Genomic DNA, 27,324 nt, shown 5'->3' with positions numbered 1-27,324 from the left:
ACTTCTGAATATGTTTGCCATTGTATCTTACTATAGGATAGCCTTATCTGACTGGTAAGTCACTGATTTTACATCACAGCATGCAGGGGTAGGTGATCTAATGTTGCCTTCTCTGGTAAGTTTCAATGTATATTTCTGTGACTTAGGTGTGTGAAATATTTAATAAAAATTTTGAAGTGATGCAGACTTATCAAAGGAGACGGCAGTACACCAGCTTTCTGTGTCTCAGAAAGCTAAAATTGCAGATTTCCTCTATTTCTTTTGTATGGAGTGTGCAAAATGCTGGTTTGGTCTGGTAGAGTGAGTGGATTTCAAACTTCAGTTTCCAGTCAGTCTCGTGGTGAGATGAAGTCCATCCAGCCGATAGGCGGGGTACACCCTGGACAGTTCGCCAGTCCATGGGCCACATAGAGTGTAACAAATATCTTAAGTAGGTGCAGATTATATCCGTTTGTTAGTAGCAAATAACAGTTTTTTTCAAGTGTGATATTAGTGTGTCGAGAAAAGCACAAGTTCATGAGCATAACTTATTTCGTTTTATTTTGTTAAAGAGTTTTTTAAGTTAAAGATTTTGTCAATAAAATTTCAAAAGTCATTAAACTGGTTTTCGTGATAATTCAGGTTCAGTATCACTACACTTAGGGTTTCGCTTTCACAAAACTAAAGTGCAAATTAATACAAGAAAAAAACAAGAGTGATACTGTTTTGGTATAAATATCACAACCACAATATAGTGTTATATTTATATCAATAATAGTCAAGTACCGGCTAGTTTGAGGTGGTAGGCCCCCAAATCAAATTCAGCCTTGAGCCCCATAAAGGCTTTGGCCAGCACTGGTAATAACACATCGATAGCATAGTATCTACTGTTTTTCAGAGCAGAGGAGAGAAGGAGGAGGAGGAGGCGGAGGAGGAGGAGGAGGAGGAGGATGCCATCCCAGAAGACTCCTCAGTCTGAAGCAGAGTCTTCTCCATGATGCAGTCCTCACACCATCTGAAAATCGTGTTGACGCAGTTGAGGAGAAGAAGGGAGATTCACGTCAGGAGGAGAATCAATGAAAATGTTGCAAGAGCTTCAGTTTTTACTCAGAACATGGACTGAGAACACTGACGATGGACTAGCCATCACTGGATGCATCTGTGTGAAATCACCATGAGAAGTTCCAATTTCTTATTTAAAGGACCTTAAGGTAAGAATAAAAGTGTATTATCTGATGATCTTCTTTATAATATATATATATATATGCATTGTCCATTTTTAGTATGGTGTTAATCATTTTATTTATTCTTTTGTATGTTTTGGTGTGTAAAATTGTGAATTAGATTTGTTACTGCATGTCAACAAACAAAAACTCCAACTGCCTAAATCAGATAATTATTGATTTGCAATTAAAAGTAAGTCTTTTGAAATGTTACTAAAATTTCACTGTAAATGACAAAAACACATGCCTGTAATTACTATTAATTATTAAGTTCATTATGAATTTAACCGGCAGGAATTTAAATGTACTTATTATCGACATCATTTTATCATTTGCTTGCCTGCTGGTCTACATCACACACGTAAGTCATTGAATTAATCATGTAAATATAGGCAGATTAGAAGGTTTTATTTTATATTCATTTCCTCGGAAAACATGAATACAAAATGTGTTACAAAAACTAAAAGATGAACAGCATTTTCACCTCTCACTCACAGAAATAAGACGCATAAATAAAAGTATTTCTGATAAATTAGTACATTTAAGGGGGATTTCACAGATTTTTATAAACGGCACTTTATAAAGGACATAATACACATTCTGGTTTCCTGAGAGATGTGAATCTTGAGGGAGAGCAGCTGAATGGCTCACTAAGCCACAGAGCCTGTGTGCGTGTGCGCGCTTGTGTTTGTTGTCGTTAATGATCCACCAATTAGTCACACAATGATAACAGTCGTCTAACACCTGTCTGCACTGCGAAGGGTTGAAAGCGTATCCCTGCCCCTATAGATGTGAGGACTGTCTATATGGACATGTGATAGAGACACACATATGTAGATTTTGCCTCATATTATTATTAACATATGAAATATCCATCTATTAAATACTATTGTTAAAAGTTTCTGTACATACAGAACATCAGAAATAGGAATATTTTAGTGAGGACACTCATTGACATAATTCATTCCCGAGCTCCTTACCATAACCTTAACCATCACAACTAAATGCCTAAGCCTAACCCTAAACCCTAAGATCTCGAGGACCAGACAAAAAGATCAGTTTGTAGGTTTTTTTGGACCTCGCAAAGAAATGAATACTTGTACATACACATAGTACATAACAGGCCTAACAATTCAAAAGTCACTGCAGCATGTGACTGTGATGAATTCCCGTTGTAGTTTGCTTTTGTTGCCACAACAACCATCTGCTGTGTGTCGGACCAGTTGAGTTAAGGGACTGTGGCAGACAGTCCCAGTCGTTCCCCAGTCTATTGTCAGTCCCCTGACAATAATCTGTCACATACACCATAAACACTGAGGCTGTAAACTGTAAACACATCCCTATCTCCTACTACTGCATCTTCTACTGACAAGTCAACCACAAACAGGGCTGTTATGTTATGTTATTATTTTTCATTAAATTTCTAGAGCGCTTTTCTAGACACGGAAAGCGCATACAAATTACCCATTATTAATGAACACATTCTCACTGGTGGTGATAAGCTATGGCTGTAGCCACAGCTCCTCTGGAGCAAACTGATGGAAGCGTGGCTGGCAATGTGTTTTTTTTTTATGTTGACTTTTCTGTAATTCTATTGGATTTTACTTTTTGGAAGATAAGAAAGCAATGGGAAAAAATGTGAATAGTTAGTTGATTTGTTATTACACAATGAGTTAAAACATGTATGATATGACAGAGCTGTGTGAAAGTCTTAGGTCACCTCTGGCTTTGATCCTGCTTTACTGACGCAAAATGACCAATTAGTGTCTGTGAAATTCAGGGGTCCTTGGCATTTTTATTAGCATGATGTGGTTGAAAGCTGGCCTGTTTCAACAATCTTCCAATGAGTTGAACTCATTGGAAGATTGTTGTACATGTGTATGTGATGCTCAGGCATGTTTTGAATAAACCTGGATGGTGTAATAGAGCTTTTGACATGCAGTTTTTTTGCATGAAATAATAGAACAAATGCTATGATATATAGATTAGGTTTGAAAGAGCCAAAGTCCTGCTATCATTCATGTGCAAGAGTGAGGTTGCATTAAATACTTAACACTTAAGCCTTTTAAAAGTTATTTTGATTCGGTATTCATATTTCCTCTATATTCTAGTTGTATTCTAATTAATTTAAAATGTTAACTGATGAAAATATCATTGTCATTGCACAGAGAACACAACAGTGAAAAACTGGCAACGAAATGCCGGTGTTTTGAGGTGTTACTGTTAAAACAATTAATCAAGAGAAAATAAAACAAAACAAAAACAACATTAACAAACAAATATTGCTAAAACAAAATAAAAAATCAAATTTCTAATCTAAGACTACACAGTACTGTACAAAACATTTCTTTTTTTAACCTGTCCTGCCCAGTACCTGGGACATGTAGTATGGTTAACTGCATGACCTGTGGTGTTATGCAGATTTGCTGTGCACAGGGCAAGTCTCTGATACTTGGCCTGCAGTGTTTTTATTCTTATTTATTTGTCTTATGATCGTGGTAACCGGACCAGACAGGGGGACGGGGAGTGGACAGACGAGGGAAGGGATTAGGTGGGGGGGGGAGGAAGAGAGAGAGAGAGAGAGAGATGTGCAGACAACATTAACAGTGACAGTGTAGTACAGTGCAGACAGAACATACTTCACATAAACAACACTAAACAATTAAGGTACTACAAAATAGACAGAACATGCTTCACAGGACAGAACATAAACAACATTAAACAATTAAATTAATACTGAACATACTTCACAGAACATAACATTTGACTGACATTCATTTGTATAACAGGTATGGTTTCTAATAATCGTTAACGACCATATCAAGAGAGGGTATCCAGGTTTGCAACAGCTACATCAGTTCAGTTTCATCTTATAGTGTAGTGGGGTGCGTGTGTGTGTGTGAGCATGAGCGCACACGTGTGTAAAATGTGCAGGTGTTGTCATTAGATGTGGTTGGAATCTGAGTGGGGGACATTGTCAGAGTCATTGTCCGACCAACCCTCAGCAGCGAGCCAGAAAGGACCCCGATGCCCGGGACACCCAGCGGTCGTGCAGGGCAGGAGGAGCCCGCTGCCATGGCCCCCAGGATAGCCACGCATCCACCCCACAGGAGACCAGCCGGAGGGGTGCGGGGCGGAAGCCCCCCCATGCAGGGTCAGCCCACGAGGGCAGACGGCGGCAAAGCTACGGACAGAGGCCCAGCCACCCCACACCCAGGTAGATCGAAGAGGTCCAGGCCTCCCGCACCCAGAGCCCACTAGCGCCCCGGGGCGGGGGCGGCCCACCACCGGTGGGGGCAGAGCCCCCCCAGACCGCCCACCGGGAAAGCGGGGAAGAGCAACCACAACCACCCCCGCCACCCAACAGTGACCGACCGCAAGCCCCCCATCCCCAGGAGGGGCAGGTAGAGGCCCACACAGGACCCCGAAGACGGAAGACCCCCAAGCCAGTCCAGGGCAGAGCTCCCAATCATAGGTGGGGGCAGAGGTCCGAGGAACTGCCATGTCCAAGCCCGCGGCGCCCCAGCCAGGGGCCCCACCAAACATCCAAGAGTGCCGATGCCCAGCGCCAGCCCCCGCGGGTAAGCAGTCAGCCGCCCACCACCGCACCTTCCAGGAGGTGCGCCGTGATGGACAGCAGCAGTGCCCCCCAGTCGCCCCCCAGTCCCCCCCCAGCCGAGCGTAGGCGACCTGGTCCCCCACATCCAGTGATACCCCCAAGCCACCGTAGCCACCCCCCACCCAAACAGCCAGCCCCCAACTCGACCGAAGAGTGAGCAGGGGTCAGGTAACCGGGAGAGTACTCATGCCCAAGCCCCCAGCCCCCGCCCTCCAGGGATGACTTGGTGGTGAGTGTGTGTGTGATATAGGGTATGGGATATGAGGTATGTTGGAAACTAGTGTGAAATTAAAAAGGAGGGGGAAGGCATGGCACGGACGCCCCACTGCTGGCGGACAGTGGACGTCAACGTGCTCCCTCACCCACCAGACCCTGTTGTCTATGATTCGATAAAATTAGGGGGAGAGCGGCAGATCGTCAGGGGCCGTGGAGAGGGGCCCCACCATGGACATGTATTTCTAATATAATATGTACAGTTTTACGATAGGTATTTTATATGTTTTAAACCTGTATCCCCATATACAGAGGATGAATATTTAAAGAAACACAATATGAAAATGTCTTTAAATTATGGTCCGAAATCTTAAATGTTTTCCTTTTTTAAATTCACAATTGCTAAACATTTAGAAGTTCAGAAATACTACCCAATTGAAATATAAAAAATAGCTTCTGTCTGAAGTTTACCTCAACAGATTATGACACACAATATAATGGTATGAGATCACTAATTTTAGAAAGAATAGCATTAGATTTAGACGAATTCACTTTGATTTATTCTGTTAGTCCTTGATCTATGTATAATGACTCCCAATTATTTTGGGAATTATTTTTGTCTCATAATCTTTCAATTCAACTCCATGTAATATCACAATTTGCACATGAACATGAAATATAATACATTTAGTTTTGAATTTAATTGAATATTAACTCATTATTCAATTATTCTTTTTTTTATTTCAATGATTTTACGATTCCGTCATGTCATCACCAGTATGTTACTTTTGTTTATCTATTTTTTCTTGGTGATTGGTTTCCTATTGTTTACCTCGAATTCATTCATTCTTCATCATCGTCATCTTCATTAGATCTGAAGATGACGGGCCAGACAGCAGAGAAGGATCGCTCTCCCCACAATCTGTCAGTGAAGACCACGCTGGAGGAGGAGATCGAGAGAGCTGAGAGTATTCTCAGCAGGTGAGACCCACACATGCATGTTGGGATGTACTTATAATTTGAAGAGAACTTTGTTCCTTCATTATTCAATCAAACAGAATAGATTTGAAACCAAATTAGTGACTATCAAAAAAAATGTTTTAAGATCGAAACAGGACAGGTTGTAATTGAAAAAAAAAAATATATACATACATATATATATATATACATATATATATATGTATATATATGAGAGAATACTTCAAATTCAATCAAAAATAATGTTTGTAAGTAAAAACATACAACAATTTTGCTTATAAATCAGTGCTTTCAATTTAAAAGCCTTTGTTTGCAAATCAGTCAAATTCAAAAGTTTTGGTTGCAAATTCAACTGCACTTGATGGGCGGGCCTACGCTGGTGGATGAGAGAAGAGCTTCTATTGGTTGGTTTGACCTGGCTCTAGCGCTACGTCTTCCACATTACACCCACTTCTCCCTTGTGCTGTGCTGCTACAACGAAGGGCTGTGATCTAAGCATTTAATGTTGCATGGTACTCACGGTAGTGAAGGGAACGGCAGTTCATCTGAGTGTACTGAATCCCTAGAATCCATTCATTACAATGATTCGTTCAAAAGAATTGTTCACCGAATCGTTCAGTGCTTAGCAGGAGCCCAGTGCCCTGCTACGTGACTCACGTGCTCCCTGAGTGCAGTACGTCCGTGGGTCAGTAAGTGAGTGACAGCGCGAACAAGATTCACCTCTGCAGCCACAGTTCTCCAGTGTCAGTACGTTTGCGAACGAGATTCACGTCCTCAGCCCACAGTTCTCTGTGTCAGTACGTTTCGCGAGCGAGATTCACGTCCTCAGCCACAGTTCTCCAGTGTCAGTACGTTTCGCGAACGAGATTCACGTCTTCAGCCCACAGTTCTCTGTGTGTCAGTACGTTTCGCGAGCGAGATTCACGTCCTCAGCCACAGTTCTCTGTGTGTCAGTACGTTTGCGAACGAGATTCACGTCCTCAGCCCACAGTTCTCTGTGTGTGTCTGTGTCAGTACCTGCAACGGGTTAGTAAGTGAGTGACAACGCGAACGGAATTCACCTTCTCAGCCCACAGTTCTCCTGTGCCAGTCATGGATGTATAATATGAACTGGATAGAGCACTCTGCCTTAAACACAATTTTTACATGGTGGCCACTGTGGGTACTGCAACAAAAAATCCCATTGACCACAATAGTAAAAGAGATGCCTGTAAAAGTGTCCAAAGGACTTCTCGAGATGTGGACACAGGTTTTTATAGATATTTCTATTCTTTATTTTTAATTCATGGAGTTTCATATTTGAAAAACATTCCTAAAGGCCATAAAAATCCCAGACAAATCTTATTTCCCAGAGTGACGTCACAGCTGTGTACGAGCACAGCAAAGTGTGGTCATGTGGCTTCTCAGTAACAGCACTACTGTCAGTGAAACGTGACATGAAAACTTTATGAGAAATGTGAATAAAGACGATAAGGGTCTTTCATTTATATTTTTTTAAATATTATGACAAAGCAGGTTGTAGTATTTTATTCGTTGCTCATTAGCATTTATTTTCAAACTTATTATCTATGTATTAGGGTCAATGACATGACGTGTATATTTTTGTGTCCAAGTCCATTATATATAAAAAAACATAATTTAATCTTTTTATGACATCTATCACTTTATTCTATAAAACCTATTAATTTTCATAATTTTTTCAGTAAATTCAAATAATTATATTATTTTATGTTTTGGCTTCTCAAACCCCTACGATATCAGGTGATGCAGCTGTCCGAGCAAGTGAGCAGACTAAGAAAACTATTAAAAAAATGTTTTAATAATGTTAAAACTTTCCCTAATATCAATAGTTTTAAAGCTGCTAAATTAACTGCAAGACTTTTGTCCAGCAATTTACATTTCCTAAATATCAGGGTGATGCAACCATAAACATTGGACTTAGGTAGATAGATAGATAGATAGATAGATAGATAGATAGATAGATAGATAGATAGATAGATAGATAGATAGATAGATAGATAGATAGATAGATAGATAGATAGATAGATAGATAGATACTTTATTCATCTCACAGAGAAATTCACAAGTCAAGACACAGTAGCTGTAAACTAAATGTTGCATCAGCCAGAGGAACCCCAGAGACCCTGGGACTAAGCTAAAAGGTTTGTAGATCTCTGTCAAATACTGATACTGAAAAAAAAACTACTTTCAACTATATGTAGGTTGGTACACTTTCCATGTCAGGTGGAAAACTAATGCAAACCAATGTAAAACAAGAAAAAAATTATTTTATCATAAAACTCTTTGTTTGTTAAAAAAGTGTTCTGTGTGAACTTCATGACAAGGGTAGAAAATAATGCCTGCATCCAAACAGAAGCTGTTTAATTTGAGTTTAGTTGCAATTGTCAGGTGGCACAACTGTTAATCAGGTGGCACAACTGCAAGGAATGTCACTATATAATGCTATTCAAAGCTCTAAGGTTATCCATGACACTTCTATAATGTTTATTAGTTTTGAATGGAAAGATATTACACACTTTAAATCATTTTGCATGATAATTTGTACATTTTAGATGCCACTATCACTATCAAAATTAGCATGACACAGGGCAAGTATTAACAATGATCCAGCTGATAACTGTGCTTTCATTACGAACTACACATGGTCCATGGACTTAGTCAAAACATCTAGCACATATAGTTTCACCTGCTGGAAAATCTACAACAGTTATTATTATTATTACAGGGTTTCCCCCAGTGCATTATAAGCCTGGTGGGCCGCCAGGGTTTACTTGCCCCCCACCAGGCTAAGAGTTGTTGTTTATTTATTTTAAATAAAAAAAATTTATACACCACACATTTTTCTAAACCGGTGATTAAGGCCGCTGCACCCCCATGTAATTTGCAAGCGCTCTCTTGTCCATGTGCTGATTGAAACTCAAGTCACACCATCAAGTATGTCATTATTACGGTTACATTGTTCTTGTCAATAAAGATTTTAAATTTAGGGATGCACTGATAATTAGGTGGCCGAAACACAGCAAGTTCACTGTGGAACAGCACCTATTCAATGCTGGAACGTCTCTTTGTGCTAAAGCGAAACTTACGGAGCAGATTATGAACTCCCTGCGACATTGACTTCACACCAGAGAACATTCTCTCTCTTTGAGCAGTTAACTAAAGAGATCAGCTCATCTGATGCATCTGTTATTCCCTTAATTGCAGCGCTAAAGTGTCTTCTACACAAAGATTGACAAAATGGAGTTAACACAATGAAAAGTGAGCTCTGCTCTTTAAGAGTCTGTCACCACGTTTTATTAACATCTACCCAGATCCCCTGCACTTCATCACGACTGTACTCGATCATCATAAAGATGTAATGTTATGTGAATTGTTTTTGATGGGTTAGGGTTAGGTTTAACTGATGACTAAAACACATGTTACTATTTGAAATGAAAATGCATTTTTTCACCATATTTCATGTCATAACTAATAGGTTTAGGTGGTGCAACCAATATATGTCAAGTGGTGCAACCAATTTAAACCAATAAATGATACGTCAAAGTGACCAAATGGTTTATAAATGTAATTTGTGTAGTTATTATACTGAATATATGAATTTGTGTATCTATATATTATTTTCCTGTCTTTAAATGTAAAATTGGATGTTAAGGAGGCTTAAAACCTGACCTTCAGAGAGCAAAAATCTTAAATTATTGTAAAAAAAAACCCACAATGATAAAAATAATAATGTTTATGTATATATTTTTTTTATAAATGGTTGGTTGTGCCACCTGACATTTATTATGTTGTGAAGTTAAAAATACTGTTAAAAAAAACGAGTTAAAACAGTTAGAATAGTTATTCAATATATGAGAAATGTTAAAACACATTGTTCAGGACTCAAAAATATGCATTACATCCATTTCGAAAAATACTTAAAAAAATACCTTTTTAGAAGCTTTATTTGTCATTGACCCATTAAGGAGCTGCTGTGTGGATTCATTGAGGAGAGGAGACTGACATGCTGCACTTTATAGTGCAGCACTAGTGTTGTGTCGTTCATGAATGATTTGTTGGACTGGGATCCCTTCATGAACTGATTCGTTCCTTTCTTAGTTCAGTTGAGCTCAGCAGCGAGCGTGGTGGCCGGGAGTGGAACTGCTGCGTTCTGCGAATCACTTGTGAAGTCGTTCGCCGGCGCTCACTCGTGAATCTTCGGCAAACGCCGCCAGGCAACGTGTTGTTAGATGATTAACAGTCCTTCTTGTGTCCACTAGATGGCAACTTGATAAACAAAAATGTCTAAACAAACAGTTCAGCCACTGCTGAGAACGCTGTGTTTTATTGTAATCTCGGGCTCAGCGAGATCTCTGAAAAATCCCGGTCCGGTTACGTAAACATCGGTTCTCCTGAACAGCAGATCCTCCTGCTCCGGGCACTAGTCCGGGCACATCCGGTTGCGTACATTGAACCGCAGAAAAAGAATAACGTCCGTTGTGGAGGTGTTTCACGAGCGACAGTGTCTTCTGACTCTGGGTCTGACTCCGGGTCAAAGTCATAAAAGGGACTAAGGCGGGGAGTCGTGAAGAAGCTTTTTTTAAACACTGTTAAAACAATGTTTTCATAATGAGGAGCAGTGCATCCACCGTTCCAGAGGGGGGAGCTGTACTTCTGAGAGCTGGTGTGCTGAATAGTACTGGCCAATCACAAGACTCTGTCTTCTGTCTTGCGGCTTGGAAACACCATCAGAAAAGCGGATTTCTATCGGCTCGTTTACAGCAACTAGGAGGTTTTTGACCATAAAAACAAGTTAATGTATGTAAGTAGACCTCCATAACTAACATATATATGCAACAGGACCACTCTTTTTTTTCAATTGCAACCTGTTCTGTTTCGATCTCAAAATGTTTGTTTTTTTTGATTGCCACTCACAGTTTTTTGTTGACAAATCTTTTTTTTGGTTTCAAATCTATTCTATTTGATTGAAGTATAAAGGAACACAATTATCTCCATACATACCAGGAACTGATAAAATGTTACAACGACACTGACATTTCAAACTGTTACTGTTCGGGTTTTTCAAGTATGAATGCATGAGATCTTAATACATAGGCTGCATTTACACTGCATGGTGGTGCAAGTGACCCAATTCTGATCTTTTCCACCTTTGTGGCACAAATCAGATATGACTTTTGACAGTGTAAGCAGGGAAAAAGCATGGATTTAGATATCGTCCTGTCAATATTCTCAAACAACACTTTTCACAAATCAAACAACACTATTCAGAAGCAAAAAAATTATTGATTTAATAATTCAAAAATATATTCTTTTATTGTTTGGAAATACATTTGTTCTTTGCCCTCCCTGATATGTTATTTGCGCTCCCAAACTTGTTCTTTGCTCCGTGGTTTTTTGTCTGCAGGCAGGCCTTAGGAAGCTGTCTGCTGATTGGCTACTGAGTAACAGCACAATGGACTGGAAACCGTCACAGGCTCGGTGTTGCAGAGATTAAAAGTTTTAAATATATACGAGAAATAAAGTCGCAGATTTATGAGATTAAAAGTACATTTCCATATACAGTATATATTGAAATATAGTGACTCACACCCGCGATTTCTCCCACTGTCTATGTGTTTTAAACATATGAGCCGTATCTATATTGACTGATCAGTTCAGTCTGTGTGTGTCACATGCTGCTGGCCCTCACTCACTGCGCAGGGTGAAGAAATAAAGTCAATTAATTAGTTAAACACTCAAACAGAGTATGACCACAGTCCTGTTAATACTCTATACACCTGATTTACAGTTCCAGTCAGAGCTCTGTCACATGCAGAAATACTCAGACGATAGTGTGATAATGGGATGCATTCAGGGTGGAGAGGAGGGGGAGTATAGGAGGGGGAGTATAGGAGGGGGAGTATAGGGGCCTGGTGGAGGATTTTGCTGAATGGTGCAGGGCTAACAAGCTGCAGCTCAACACGTCAAACACCAAGGAGATGGTGGTCGACTTCAGGAGGAACAGACTCCGTCCCACACAGGTCTCCATTAAGTGGTCAAGACTTACAAGTACCTGGGTCTGCAGCTGGATGACAGACTGGACTGGTCAGTGAACACCAACACCATCTACAGGAAGACACAGAGTTGTCTGTAATTCCTGGGGTTGCTGGGGTCCTTTAACATCTGCAAACAAACAGCTGCTGATGTTCTACCAGACTGTTGTAGCCAGTGTCCTCTTCTATGCCATGGTTTGCTGGGGAGGCAGCATCAAGAAGAGGGACGCAAAGAAAAAGAAAGGACGGCTGGCCAGACTGGTGCGGGGGGCAGGATCTGTGGTAGACACAGAGCTCGACTCTATGGTGTCAGTGGCAGAGAAAAGGATAAGATCCTGTCCATCCTGGATTACGCCTCCCACCCTCCGCATAGGACTGATCAGTCAGAGGAGTGTGTTCGGCGCCAGGCTGTTGTCTCTGACCTGCTCAACAAACAGACTCAGGAACTCATTTGGTCCCCTTTGCCATTCGACTCTACAACACATCTCTAGGTGTTCAGGGGTCACGATCCCAGCGACAGCCTGAGCCCGTTTTTTGCACAATTTAACGGCACTTAACCCATGTTGTGGGTAGTAATCTGTTTTTCATCTGTTTACGATATGATACGTTATACCTTTATTGTCCCACAATGAGGAAATTCCCAGTGTTACAGCAGCAAAGTACGGAGCCCCGGACATGACATGGTCAAAAAAAAATTAATTGTGGCCACGAAATGCTATTTTGAGGCCACAAAGTAGGTATAATGTGCGAACTAAGTAATATTATTATCATTCCTGGACAGCTGGGTAAGCAAATTGAGTGCACCTTCTCAAACGTCTCAGGTAGAGGCAGAGGGGCGACAGCTACGCGATGGAAAGGGAAAAACGTTAATATGATTGAATTTTATTTTAGGCTGGGAATGAGCTACAGAGATATTCTAAAAAGCCTGGCATTGCAAAGAACCATTTTTATCGAGAGATATTTAAACAGAGCCTGGTTGCTTTACCAGTGGAGGTACGACTTGGACGCCGGGATAGATTTCATTGTTGACCAACTGTAAGGGCCTGGAAAGGATCATGGTTACCGGGTGGATGTATACAAAGTGTAAATAACACGGCATTTCTATCAGGAAAGAAGACATGAGGATCCTCCTCTCTCTGCTGGACTCATGGATGTATAATATGAACTGGATAGAGCTCCGCCCCCTCAGCCTTGAAGACAATTTTTACATTGTGGCCACTGTGGGTACTGCAACAAAAAATCCCATGGGGCCCAAAAAGCAATTTTCCCATTGACCGCAATAGTAAAAGAGACGCCTGTAAAAGTGTCCACAGGACACCTCGAGACATGGACACAGCCTTTTATAGATCTTTATATATATAATAAAATAGTAAATGGTAGGTGATATATATATATAATATAGAATATTATAGAGGAGACTGACATGCTGCACTTTATCAGTGTTCAGTCCCGGACAACGGACACTGATGACGGTGTGGACTCCGGAGCTGTGACCGTGTGATGCACTGAGACCTGCGGTCACTTCACCACTGATTCCCGTCTTGTCTTATCGCTACTATCGGTTCATGAAGTAACTGAAGTTCACCTGAGAACAACTTTCAATTAAGGAGACATTTACAGAAAAAAAAAGTATAAAATTTGCTTGACAGAATTTGATAACTAGCTCAAAAATGTTGTATGTAATGACATTCAGACTATTAGTTTTATTGGGAACGACTATTCCGCATGCATAAGTATAGTTTCATTTGACTGACATGACATAAGCAAATGATAATGTTATAAAACAGCAGAGAATTGTATGAAAGCAACTGATACATGTCCAAAAGCATTTGCAATTTGTTCAGAGGAAGGAGAAATTGCTACTATGGTGTGCACAAATGACTTATGAGAATTTTCATTCAGATCTGAGAAAAGCATCAAAGCAACTGAGAAAAACTGGAAAAACGTGAGCCACTTCATCTCACTGAAAACTCGCACTCTCATGCCATACTAAGTCGAGAAAATCAGTGTTTGTGACTTGGTCTTTTTCTGCCTTGTGTAGTCTGTTTGTGTCACTAAGGTAAATCCAAACGCAAGGATTTCAAACATTGATGTGACAATATGACACATTTGAAAATACTGATGGAGGCAGCAGAGGATCAACAACTCCTGTGTGCTGTGTTGCAAAATTGCTCATTCTCTCGATAGAGAGGTTTACAAATGCCAGTTTTCAGTCAGAAAGTTTCTTACAACAAAATTAAGCAGTGAACATATGCTTAATATTCTGCAGTTCAAAGTCCATTCATTCTAATCATTACTTCCTCATGTTGGCCCATTGCAGAACAAGGTCTCCTTTATCCTTATCCGTGTTCCTTAATCCCTCCTGGATTCTTCATCTCTATTAAAGCTCCTCTTGTGTCTCTAGTCCCAGATCCTTCCCTATTTTATTTAAATTAGTTCACACAGTCTGAATAAGCCTGTCAGCTCCACACACATCACTCTCTGATACTTCGTGCACCGGTTAGTGAGACAGGGACACCACCACCCCACCGCGTCGATCCGGTCAGCAGGCACAGGCAGCACCGAAGAGCCCTGCAGGGCAGAGCAGACCCGATGGCAAACCATCCCGCGGATAACCACATCCCGCCACCAGGGCAGAACAGCAAAGGACCACCAAGGGGGTTCCTGCAGCAAAAGGGACCAGCACCAGATGGGTAGGGACCGCACATTCCCAGCCCCTCCAGAAGCCAGGCACCCCAAGGACTGGCATGCCAGGGCACGAGGCCCCACCAGTCCGAGAGTGCACACCCCCCCGACCCGGGGCCCGCCACCACCAGAGAAGCCGGACCAGACCACGGCCCAAGGGAGAGAGCAAGGGCCCAACCCAAGAGCCCTGCGGCACCCAGGATGCCACATGCTGCCCGCCCAATGGGAGGGGTGGCGAGACGAGAGAGCCAACTTATACACACTCAAATCACAAACACCCATTCACAACACATTCACACCACATGTGTCTTCTCATACTAACCACACACACACACACACACACACACACACACACACACACACACACACACACACACACACACACACACACACACACACACACGCACACGCACACTCTCTCTCTCTTAATCCACCCCAACACAGGGATTTTGGTGGAGCAGCACTGCACCCCGAGCTCCACAGTGCACCAGTAGAGGCCCCCACCCTCCCCCCAAGGACAGAAGTCCGCAGGCCCCGGCCCCCCCAATGCAGACAGGCCCCCGGCCCGGGGGAAGCACGACCTCCGGCCAAGCGGGGCAACCCCGCCCGGACACACCCGCACCCAGAGATGCAGGCAATCCAAGAGAGGCCAAGAACACAGGCCCCCCCCCACCCGGACCTGCACCCACCTGCGATCACCCACCCCAGCCATCCCCCACCCCAAGTTACGGACCCAGGCCGCCACGTGACTGCAACCCCCCACAAAGCCACCAGACAACCCCGATCCCCCCACGCCACACATCGCCAGCCACCCAGACCAAAAGCAGCAAGGCCGATCCGTCCCCTTCCCCTTATGGAAGAGACAATTGGGGACCAGAGAATTTGAAATTCTTCAAATTTATTCTTTGAGACAGCTGATATTCTCTTTAAGCTAATATGGTCTAATAAAAGACTCCTGAACTGGGTACTAGTAAGTTTTTTCCTTGATTTCCAGTTCATGAGGATAGTTTTCTTAGCGATGCAGAGTGTAGTGAGAAGTAAATTTGATATTTTTGCACCCATGTCAGAGAAATTTAGGACACCAAGCACACATGGAGGGGGAAGCTGTTACAGGCTGTCGGAACCAGTCCGAGAGGTCCTCACATACCACATGCCAGAACCTATTGACAGGTGGGCAGTTCCACATAGCGTGCATGTAGCTGTTGGGAATATTTTCAGTGCAGTGTTCACAGATGTCAGAATCTCTCAGACCCATTTTGAACATTCTTTGTCCTGTGTAATGAACTCTGTGTAGAATGTTGTATTGTACAAGTTGAAGATTTGGATTTTTAGTCATTTTAAATGTGTTTACACATACATTCGTCCAAAAGTCTTGGTCTGGTCTGATGGATAAATCCATCTCCCATTTCAAATATGGTAGTGATAGAGATATATCTATGCTGGATATTATGTGAATAATTTTTGATATTATTTTCGGATCCGATAAACTTAAAAATGTTTTAGTTATTGGAGAAAGTTCTAGGCTGGTTTTATTATTCATAAACCTCTTATTAATTATAGATTTTATCTACTCATAAGGTTTAAGTCATAACAGAGCAGGCCAGGTAGAAGCATTGTAGTGGTCATTACTTAGAGATAAAGGTTACCAACTGGAACTTTTTTGTGCACAATCACATGATTGTATAAATTTTCGTTTTTCATTACCCCAGAATGAGCCATTTATATTTATGTGATTCGGCTTAGCGCTACTGAGGCCGCCATTTTGAACCGCCATGTGTTTACAATAGCCCAATCAACAAACTAAACATTTGTTGAGTTTTGATGCTAACTAAAGTCTACATAGGTTATGTTCTCCAACTCACTTGGAAGGGTGAGTGAGCTATTGGTGCTTTCTATTTTTAGTTGGAACTTCAAGGAATTCTGAGTTAGAATGTTGTTATCGACTGCTGTTGCTAACCATGGCTTACGATGGTTAGCCCGAGGTATGTTTGCGTTTCCGACTACTGAACTGAAATATGGCAAACTCAGGGGTGACAACAACCCCAGGTTTTTTGGTGTAAATGGAATACAGTGTATAGCTCCAGCAGTCAACCTTTTAACTTCCTACGACACACAAAGCAATCGAAAATCCTCCTGTAGGTCATCACAGACCATTCTATGGTCTAGCTTTCAAGACAAAGGTGAGCAAGGCTTTTTGTTTTCGGCCCCACAATTGTGGAATGTCCTGATGGAAGAAGACACGTCTTTTGTTTGACATGCTTTTTATTGATGATTGTATGTTTTGTTTTTATTATCATTTAACTTCTTTGTCAAGTGCTTTATAATTTAAATAGATAAATGTAATATTTGTTTTATTTATTATGGGTCACACACCCCCAGGGGCCCTGGACCCCCATTGTGAGAACAACTGTTTTATGAGAAGCAAACTCACAAGTGTGTGTTCATCTGGTTTGTTATCCCAGGGTGCCATCTGTGTGTGATGACACATCCTCAGAGCTACAAAGAGTCGCTGCTCTCGACCCTCGTGGAAACAATTCCCGCAATTCTTTTCAAAGGATTGGTGCTGTCTCAAGGTAAAACTGCAAAAAGGCTTATGAACCCAGCGATTATTATGTTGCTTCTGCTGTATTCTTTCAAGCAAGAAGATAATTATTCTGGCATTGTGGCATTTTGTATCCCAAAGTCTTCAGAAAGTAATACCTTTTTGTTTGCTTCATTTGAAAAGACAATTTGTTTTATTAATTTGTTATTAGAGACATTTTAAGTGGTGGTTGTATGAGGTACTGATAAATGTTTTTTGTGGGTGACAACAAAAGTGACACGTAGACTGATCAAATTGTTGATCAAATTGAAGGTTGTGGGCTTGATTCCTGTCTACATGCCGATGAGTCCTTGGGCAACTTAATCACTTAATCCCATGTTGTCCCTAAGGGCAGCGTGTGAATGGGTCTGAAAGATGAGTGATAGGAAATGCGTTGTATGAAAGTGTGGGTGTGGGTGTGAATAGTTGAATGGCAAAGCTGTAGTGTAAAGCAGCTTTAAATTGTCAAGACTAGAAAAGCTCTATATAAATACAAAACTTTTGAGGCATGCACTGAATTCTGGAGATTCTCCAAAGTTGATGTGTTGGCGAAATCAGGAGAAATCTGTGTCACCTGGATCCTCTGAAGATCCTCCTGCTGTTGTAAGGATGTCTCATCCAGTCACTCTCCTCATGTCGTCACTATGTGAACAGCAAACTCCAGAGTCAAATCTCTGCACATTCCCTATGTCAGAAGGCTATCTAACAGCGAGATAAAGTGGCAGATATGTTCTGAAGTCTGTTAAGTGACTAAAATCTGTTTCCCTTGTGTGAATGCACATTCATTGCTGACTCTGTGTCAGTGTCTCAAACAACCACATTTCAAAAAACTCAAACTATCCCTTTAATATGGTTCTGAATTATTGTGTATCTACTCTCCGTTTCTGTGTGTGTGTGTGTGTGTGTGTAAGACTGGTGAGCCTGGTGGTCAGACTCAGAGAATGGGCACACAGGAGTCTGCTGGAGGAGGAGCGGCCAGACTCTTTCCTGGAGCGCTTTCGAGGTCCTGAGCTAAGAACAGCTCCCAGCCGCCACAGCAACACACAACCGGATGCTAATGGAAACGATGCTAAAGGGATCTTCAGGTAGGCTCACCTGAGCCATTACCATGCACTATTGATGAACAATATATTCTTTGTAGTAGTGTTTGCTAAGGTTTTTAGACAAGGACTTAATAAAAAAGATGATAAACCATCTTCATTAGTTCAAAATCAAATTGTGACAAGAGCAAATTGAATACAATGTTTACTGCCATATTTGTAACATTCAATAGATATTTACAGTATATATACTACTAGGGTGCGATTTGTCATAAAACCAGAAGGGGGATGTTTTTATTATTGTTATTATTATTATTATTTCTTTTTTTTATTCAAGGGTTAGGTGTCAAGAGGGGCCAGGGGTTCATTAATGTTTTTATTAATGTTATAGTCAGACAAATACAAAAAAAAAATCACCAATCATCAATACAACACCCTAGGAAGTCAAGTAGCACACACATTCTGTACTTGGACCAATTAACAAAAAATAAATAAATAAATTATACAGAGGTAAGTAACGCCAACCTTTCATATCCAGCAATTGAGCTAGGAATGGGCCTCATACTTCATTAAGTAAATCTTCCCTCCCAGCAACTCTATAGATGAATTGCGTTTGAGCTTAATACATCTATCCATTCCTTAAAAGTAGACAGAGAAAGGGATTTCCAGTGGCGTAAAATTATCCTGCACCCTGTTATCATAGCTAAACGACACCATGATTTTCGGCGTTTTGACAATTGAATATTATCTGCTAGTAATCTCAAGAGACACAATGAAGGTTTTTTGACCAAGTGCGTACCTAACATCTTATTCAAGAACAAAATTATTGCATTACACATGTTGTTAGTTTTGTCACACTCATATAACATGTGCACCAGAGTTCCCACATCTCCAACATAAATCACTGTTTCTGAGTTTCAGTCTTGCCAACTTGGAAGGAGTCCAGTAGGATCTATTTAATATTTTATAACAAATAAGTTGTGTCTGTCCCGTGAGTAACAGTACCAAGATGCACATAGTTCCTTCCAAACATGCTCTGGAATCTCCTGTGCAAAGTCCCTATCCTAGCATCCCTTTAGACCAACCAATTGTGGCACTAATGTGGTGTCTAATAAGTTCATAGAATTTTGACGCTATCTTACAAGATATTTCCCTGAATTACAGTTACACTGTGCTGGATATGTTTGTTCTTTGAGAGAATGCAATGTCTAATTTGAAGAAATCTCCAAAATTCTGTATTACCCTAATTATATTTATTTTTAATCTGGTCAAAGGATCTAAATCCAATATCTCCCATCACATTCTCAACAATGTGAATACCAGACCTAATCCATTTATCCCAACAAAAACTCTTCTTATCTATTAACAGCTTCTTGTTATACCATATGGAGGATATGCATGATAAATAAGTAATTCCAACCACTTCCTAAATACTCATCCAAATCATTTAGCGTTGTTCCATAGCATATTTTCATGCGTTGTCGGTGTCGCACACCATTCCTCCGCTGGTCCCCGCTGTCCCCTCATCTTCATGGCAGGTTAGAAATGCTTTGGCAGCTGCACATGAAACCTCGTGTCGCCGGTTGTCCAGTGAAAAAGTAATTAATGCTGGATATCGCAATGCATATTCCATATTACGCTTACGGAGAATTCGTCTCCTCATATTTTTTGCGCTTCTTTTGTATCTCCTGAGCATATTCTTGAAAGAAAAAAATCCTCGCACCGTTCCAGGTAACTTGCTTCTTTTTTCTCGCCGCCAATAACACGGCAGCATTGGCTTTGTCACATAGGAACCGGACAATGATGTGCCTTGGCCTGGCGGTGTCTCCAGGTCTGGGCCGACCCAGTGTATCCTGTCCACTTGATACCAGTCGTCGACATTAATATCCAATGCCTCCAATAACAGCGTTTTCATAAAGCCATCCCAGTCGCGACCTTCCATTCCTTCTTTCACCCACGCAATATGTATGTTTTTTTCGCGCCGGGAAAAGCCTTCCAATGCCGTTATTTTCTCCTTCAGAATGTGATTCTGTCTGGCTAGGTCATTCACAACCGGGGCCCTTTTTTCCTCTTCGTCCTCCAGTTTGGATATTCTGGATTCTGCCCTGGTAATTCTACAGCCCAAACTCTTCACCGTCTCATAAAAGAAAAAGCTAACAGATTTTCAAGCGCAACCTACCAGCTATATTTTCATTCAGAATGGGCATTCGCAAATTGCTGAAAAAGTCAGAAACTAAACCGTTAGCGTCCTGGAGCCTGGCAGCAGCAGCAGGAGAACCTGAGAAGCCTCTGCTTCAAGATAATATCTATTTAGCAGTTATAGATCTCAAGTGATATAACGAAACAGGAAGTGGGTGAGGATATGCCGATGCAGCTGTGCCAGGTGAGGACAGTTGCTTCAAGGCGAGAGTCAGAGTTCGTTGGCTAGTTCCATCTTGAAAAAACTCACTCAGAGCAGGAGTATGTGGAGAGAATCCCAGGAGTCGAGGGAGACGCTGGCGAAGACTCGTGCCTCTTGCCGAGTGGACGATGAGGAGACGACGGCGGGGTCGAGAAGAGAAAATCCCAAAAGAGGGAATCTTCTGGCGAAGAACCGTGTCCCTCGTGGAGCAGGAGAGGAGAAGACGATGGTGGAGTTGAGCGAAGAGGGAACCAGGAGACAAGTGAAGTCGCTGGCGAGTGTGGTGAAAGTGGGATCGTGTAACTCACGGTCCTGTAGATGTATATCAAACCAACATATTCCGACATATTCCAACACATTTCGACATTGTAAACGAAATAGTTCCTCGGCAGATGTTGCCACCATCTTTGTTGAAAGATATCCGCCTGTTCGCTGAATTTGCAAAGCATCATGGGTAAATTCATCTTCCACTTCGTTTTAAGCCCGCATCAGAGCTAACTACATTTGAGCGTTGATTATAAGGGCACAATCGCACTTCCCCTTGCTTCCCCCGACACGTGAACACGCAAAATTTAGGGTTAGAGCAAAGATGTAGGGTTAGGGGAGGTATTGGGACGGTGCCTTAAGCTCTTTGTTTCAACTGTGAGGAACATTGGGAGGAATTGGAAGACCACAGACACAGTTCTAGTTAAGGCCTGAAGTGGCAGACCAAGAAAAATCTCAGATAAGCAGAGGTGAAGGATGGTGAGAACAGTCACAGTCAACCCACAGACCAGCTCCAAAGACCTACAACATCATCTTGCTGCAGATAGTGTCACTGTGCATCGTTCAACTATTCAGCGCACTTTACACAAGGAGATGCTGTATGGAAGAGTAATGCAGAAAAAGTATTTTCTCTGCAACCGCCACAGAGTCACTTGAGGTATGCTTAAGCACATTTGGACAAGCCAGCTCCATTTTGGAATAAGGTGCTGTGGACAGATGAAACTAAAATTACTTAGTTATTTGGATAAAACAGGGGCGTTATGCATGCCACAAAAAGAACACAGCATTCCAAGAAAAACACTTGCTACCTAAAGTAAAATTTGGTGGCGGTTCCATCATGCTGTGGGGCTGTGTGGCCAGTGCAGGGACTAGGAATCTTGTTAAAGTTGGGGTCGCATGGATTCCGCTCAATATCAGCAGATTCTGGAGAACAATGTCCAGGAATCAGTGACAAAGCTGAAGTTGCACCAGGGCTGGATCTTTCAACAAGACAATGACCCTAAACAATGCTCAAAATCTAGGCATTCATGCATGGGAACAAATACAGCATTCTGGAATGGTCATCTCATTCCCCGAACTGAATATTATTGAACATTTGTGGTGTGATTTAAAGTGGACTGTCCATGCTCAGAAACCATCAAACCTGACTGAACTGGAGATGTTTTGTAAAGAAGAATGATCCAAAATACCTTCCGCCAGAATCCAGACTCTAGTGGGAAGCTATAGCAAGCGTTTAGATGCTGTTATTTCTGCAAAAGGAGGATGCACAAAATGTTTCTTTTGTGGTGTCTAAATTTATGCACATGCCTAATATTGTTTATATAATTCTTGCACACTTTCTGTAAACCATATAAACTTTATTTCTCCTTTATATCTATATATATATATATATGTTATTGTCATCTCAATATGTTATGTCATCTCTCCCTCTTTTAGGAAAAAGTGGGAATTGTTTGTGGTGTCGCCATCCGATGACGCCTACTACCGCTGGTTATTTGTAATCGCCACTGCGGTGCTGTACAACTGGTTCCTTGTTGTCGCAAGGTAATAACACCAAAGTGGTTGTCTTTGTCATAACTGGATGCATTGTCTATAATGTCTGTAATCTTTCTGCTTTATTTCATTAGGGCATGCTTTGATGAGTTACAGGTGAGTAATTACATCTGTTGGCTGGTGTTGGACTATCTCTCAGATACCATATATCTCATGGACTCATGCGTCCGTCTTCGCACAGGTAATCTGAAACTTCAAGATACAACCTCATCCCTCGAGACACAATGCAGATTTATTACACAGCAACAAGTGCTAAGCCTAAACTGGATTTTGAAAATCTGAAGAATATGTTACTTGTGCCACTTTATCTTGCCTATAGATAACCTTATTTGGACTGGAAACTGAAGTTTGTCTTGCTTTGTCCAGAGAGAAACACAACAATTTTTCATAACAGAACATAGTAGTTGTTGATTCATTGCTGCCTCCATCAATATGTTTATTTGTGTTATTTTGTGACTGCAGTGTTAGAAATCCTTTGTTAAGATTTCCCTAAGATACACAAATATACCATAGCAGTAGACCAGCAGCTCCTGTGTTCCTGAAAGCTAAAAACACAGATTTTCTCTTTGGACTTTGTTGCAGACTGAGCAGTTTCTTTTAGCTAGTTTCCTGTCAGGAAAGTGGATTGGTGAGATAAAGCAGTGAACATATTTTAAAGATATAGATTTAATAGATTCAAATGGCTTAAGTCTGTTTCCTTGTGTTCTCACTGGCAGCAATATGTCTGAAGCTGGTTCTTGGCACACACCACTGATATGTCAGTACCTCATATATCCACATTTCAAAAAAACATAACTATCCCTTTAAGGTTTGCAATGAAGTGATTTTCAGAGAGCAAACAATACACTTAGACCTGTAATGACTGACCAGCTGAAATTGTGCCTTGGTTATCTTTTTACAGGATTCCTGGAACAGGGTCTGCTGGTGAAGGACCATGCCAAGTTAAGAGACAGCTACATTCACACATTGCAGTTCAAGCTGGACGTGCTGTCCATCCTGCCGACTGACCTGGCTTACATTACCACAGGCATCCACACACCCCAGCTCAGGTTCAACCGTCTGCTGCGCTTCCCACGCATGTTTGAGTTCTTTGACCGCACGGAAACACGCACAAACTATCCCAATATCTTCCGGATCTGTAACTTGGTTCTTTATATCCTGGTCATCATTCACTGGAATGCCTGCATCTACTATGCTATATCCAAGTCTTTGGGATTTGGCTCTGACACTTGGGTGTTCCCTAACAACACCAGACGTGAGTTTCAGACACTAACTCAGAGTTATGTCTACTGCCTGTACTGGTCAACTCTTACTCTGACCACCATTGGGGAAATGCCTGCACCTGTGCGAGATGAGGAGTACCTATTTGTGGTCTTTGACTTTCTTGTTGGGGTACTGATCTTTGCCACAATTGTTGGAAATGTCGGCTCCATGATTGCCAACATGAATGCTACCCGTGCTGAGTTTCAAGCCCGGATTGATGCCATTAAACACTACATGCATTTCCGCAAAGTCAGTAGAGAATTGGAGACACGTGTCATTAAATGGTTTGACTACCTTTGGACAAACAAGAAAGCAGTAGATGAGCAGGAGGTTCTGAAGAACTTGCCAAATAAACTGCGGGCTGAGATTGCTATTAATGTCCACCTGGACACCCTGAAGAAAGTCCGCATCTTTCAAGACTGTGAGGCAGGACTGCTGGTGGAACTTGTGCTCAAACTGCGACCACAGGTCTTCAGTCCAGGGGACTACATCTGCAGAAAAGGGGACATTGGTAAGGAGATGTATATCATTAAGGAGGGGAAGCTGGCTGTGGTGGCTGATGATGGGGTCACCCAGTATGCTCTCCTTACTGCTGGCAGTTGCTTTGGGGAAATCAGCATTCTTAATATAAAAGGTAGTAAAATGGGGAATCGAAGGACTGCCAACATTCGCAGCTTGGGTTATTCTGATCTCTTCTGCCTCTCTAAGGATGATTTGATGGAGGCAGTGACTGAGTATCCAGATGCTAAGACTGTGCTGGAAGAGAGGGGCCGGGAGATCCTGATGAAGGAGGGTCTTTTGGATGAGAACATAGAGAGTGGTGGGATGCAGAAGGAGGACACAGAGGAGAAGGTGGAGAGGCTGGAGTCCTCTCTGGACACACTTCAAACTCGCTTTGCTCGTTTACTTAGTGAATACACACACACCCAGCAACGGCTGAAGCAGCGGATCACTCTCCTGGAGCGGCAGCTGAATCAAACAGATTGTGGTGCAGATGCAGACCATGGCACTGGTGCACATGCAGAGGTTGCTAATGAAACATACCCTGTGGCTGGTGCCGTCAAAGAGGAGTCTCCACATGAGGATGATGTGCAAAGAGAGGACAAGACGAACTTAACGTCAAAACACTAGCTGTTTCACTGAGGACGTTTATATGAAATACTGTGATTTCAGCCCATTCTCATTCCAAGAGCACCTCTCTATCACATCCTTTGGCGGAGTACACAGGGTATCCTGTGTCCATCTACAATTCACTGTGAGCATCAAGCTGGTACTAAGCAGTCACTCACATGTAAAATATTTACTATTTATTCATTCATCCGTTGTCTCCCACATCATTCTACACATGTGGTAAGGCTGCTAAAGCCAATCCCAGCTGACACAGGGTGAGAGGTGGGGTACACTCTGGGCAGGTCATCAGTCCGTCGCAAGGCCAACAACCATTCACTCCCGCATTCACACCTACAGTTAATTTAGAGTGTCCATTTAACCGTTTTTGGACTGTGGGAGGAATCTGGTAAAACCCAACTGCACACATGGAGAACATGCAAACTCCATGCAGAAAGGCATTCATTCAGACCGGGTCCCAAACCCCGGTCTTTTTCTAGCAAGGTAACAGTGCTAACCGCTATGCCTAAATATATCCTAGCTCATTGTTACAGTTTACAATAAAGTGTACCCATTTTATTAGTTAACTCTATCAAATAAAATAAAAATATGTTTATGTCATATTTAGATACAGTAGTCATTCCACAACTGCTGTAATACATTGATGGAAACAGTAGGTAGTCACACTTTGCACATGCGCAGAACAAATCAGGTTTACCGCAACAGAACAGGCAGTGAAAATGGGTGGACCACAGTAACACAGACCACAATGGAGTATGTCGAATCCTGGCGCGACCAAGGGCCTTTGTGTGTGGAGTTTGCATGTTTTCCCTGTTTTCACGTGGGTTATTTCTGGGTAACTGTGGAGTGTTAGAGTGTTCATCTCTGTATGTTGGCCCTGTGATGTGGGCCCATGAAGGTTATATTTGGACTGACAATATGGGTCCCAAGCAGATTTGTCCATGGTCCAGCCGTGTCCCATGTGGGGCCCATTTTACTAGGCCAATGCCACTTATTACCCACTTCGTACCCAGGTAGCCTGGAAAGGGTTTTAAGTAAGGGATGAAACCACTTGAGTATCTACCGATACTGATATTAGTCAGATACAGTATTTTAGACATTTATGAACTATGAAAAGCACATTTGTGCTGAGTAATTTCAAAGCCACAATTCTCTTCAACTGTGTAAAAATATTGTTCTCCCAAAAAGAAGAAATAAACAGCCCAAACATGACTCAGCTAAAATGCTTTTGCAGATTGTATTTACATTTGTATCTGTCTGATATCAGATCCAGTGATTTTGACTAGTGTTCTGTTACTTGCCGATACTGATTCGCATCCCTTGTATTAAGTGGGCATGGGCTTGAAGTAGACAAACACAGGGGGAGCCACCATGGAAACCACAAAAAAACCTGCTTTTGACTCATACTGTCACCCCACCTATAACCCTAATGGGGCCAGGGGTCCACATGGACATGGTGGCTGGGCTGTACCCCGGCTTTCACCCCATATCAAGTGGGATTGCCTTCAGCTCCCCCATGACCATCGTGGGGGATAAAGCCATAGAAAATGAGCAAGAGAAAGACTTGGAACTTGGAGAACGATGCTGACGATTGCACTGCTGCACACAACACCACCCACAAAGCAATGGATTCAGGACATAGTTCATCAACATATGACAAACCTAGTCCCATTTAAAGTGGCATTTCAGTTGAAGTATCCACCGGGTACATGTATGAGTGCAGTCCAAGAGTACAAACAAATCATGACATTATGTTTTAAAAGAGCAATGATGACCTTTTTTTTATCAGTGTCAAGAATTTTCTGCATGTCAATAAACATGAAAAAAAAAAAAACTGACAACACTGCAAAGCCCAAACAGTTTTTGAGTTGCCAAAACCACCAACGATTCTCAGCATATGCTAAATTATGGAATACATTGATGAACAAAACATGTGAACAACACATCTGGCACACAAATTTGATACTGTCATTTTTAAGAAAAAACTAACTTTTGTAAAGTGGTAGTCACTTGTAAACACCTTGTGTTGGTTGCATCAGCAGAGGGATTCAGTCCTCCTGACATACATTACACTTATGCTCTGCTCACCTCGTCTCTAGCTGCTCCTCCAGGGAGCAAAGTCCAAGGAGAGGTGCGAGAAGGTGATTTGCTGGTTCACACACACAAACACAGTTATTTTCCAGTGTCCTTAATAGAGGTTTGGTTAGATCTGAAGATTATGATTATTAAAAGTCTTCTCATTTTGGGTTTTGTTGCGACAAAGCAAATTGGGTTTTCCTCACTTATTATCATTGATTTACCATAACACCTTTGCCAGTCTTGTGTTAAAATGAAAAAGCCACT

The 27,324-nt window shown here is 41.8% G+C and overlaps 1 protein-coding gene across 1 annotated transcript; it reads left to right on the top strand.

Moving 5' to 3' along the window:
* Window positions 1-5,914: 5,914 nt before the first annotated feature.
* On the top strand, window positions 5,915-24,984 carry LOC310937521 (cyclic nucleotide-gated cation channel-like; the record flags this gene model as incomplete). Its single annotated transcript, XM_083901804.1, has 6 exons — window positions 5,915-6,015; window positions 17,213-17,323; window positions 18,243-18,416; window positions 22,474-22,581; window positions 22,665-22,771; window positions 23,492-24,984. 6 exons carry the CDS (start codon window positions 5,915-5,917, stop codon window positions 24,982-24,984), a joined length of 2,094 nt encoding a protein of 697 aa, XP_083757930.1.
* Window positions 24,985-27,324: the final 2,340 nt, after the last annotated feature.

The sequence above is a fragment of the Microchirus variegatus genome (assembly GCF_963457635.1).
Source record: "Microchirus variegatus genome assembly, chromosome: 15".
Lineage (NCBI taxonomy): Eukaryota > Metazoa > Chordata > Actinopteri > Pleuronectiformes > Soleidae > Microchirus > Microchirus variegatus.
Note: the sequence above shows the minus strand (reverse complement) of the source record. Positions and strands in the feature narration are given on the sequence as shown.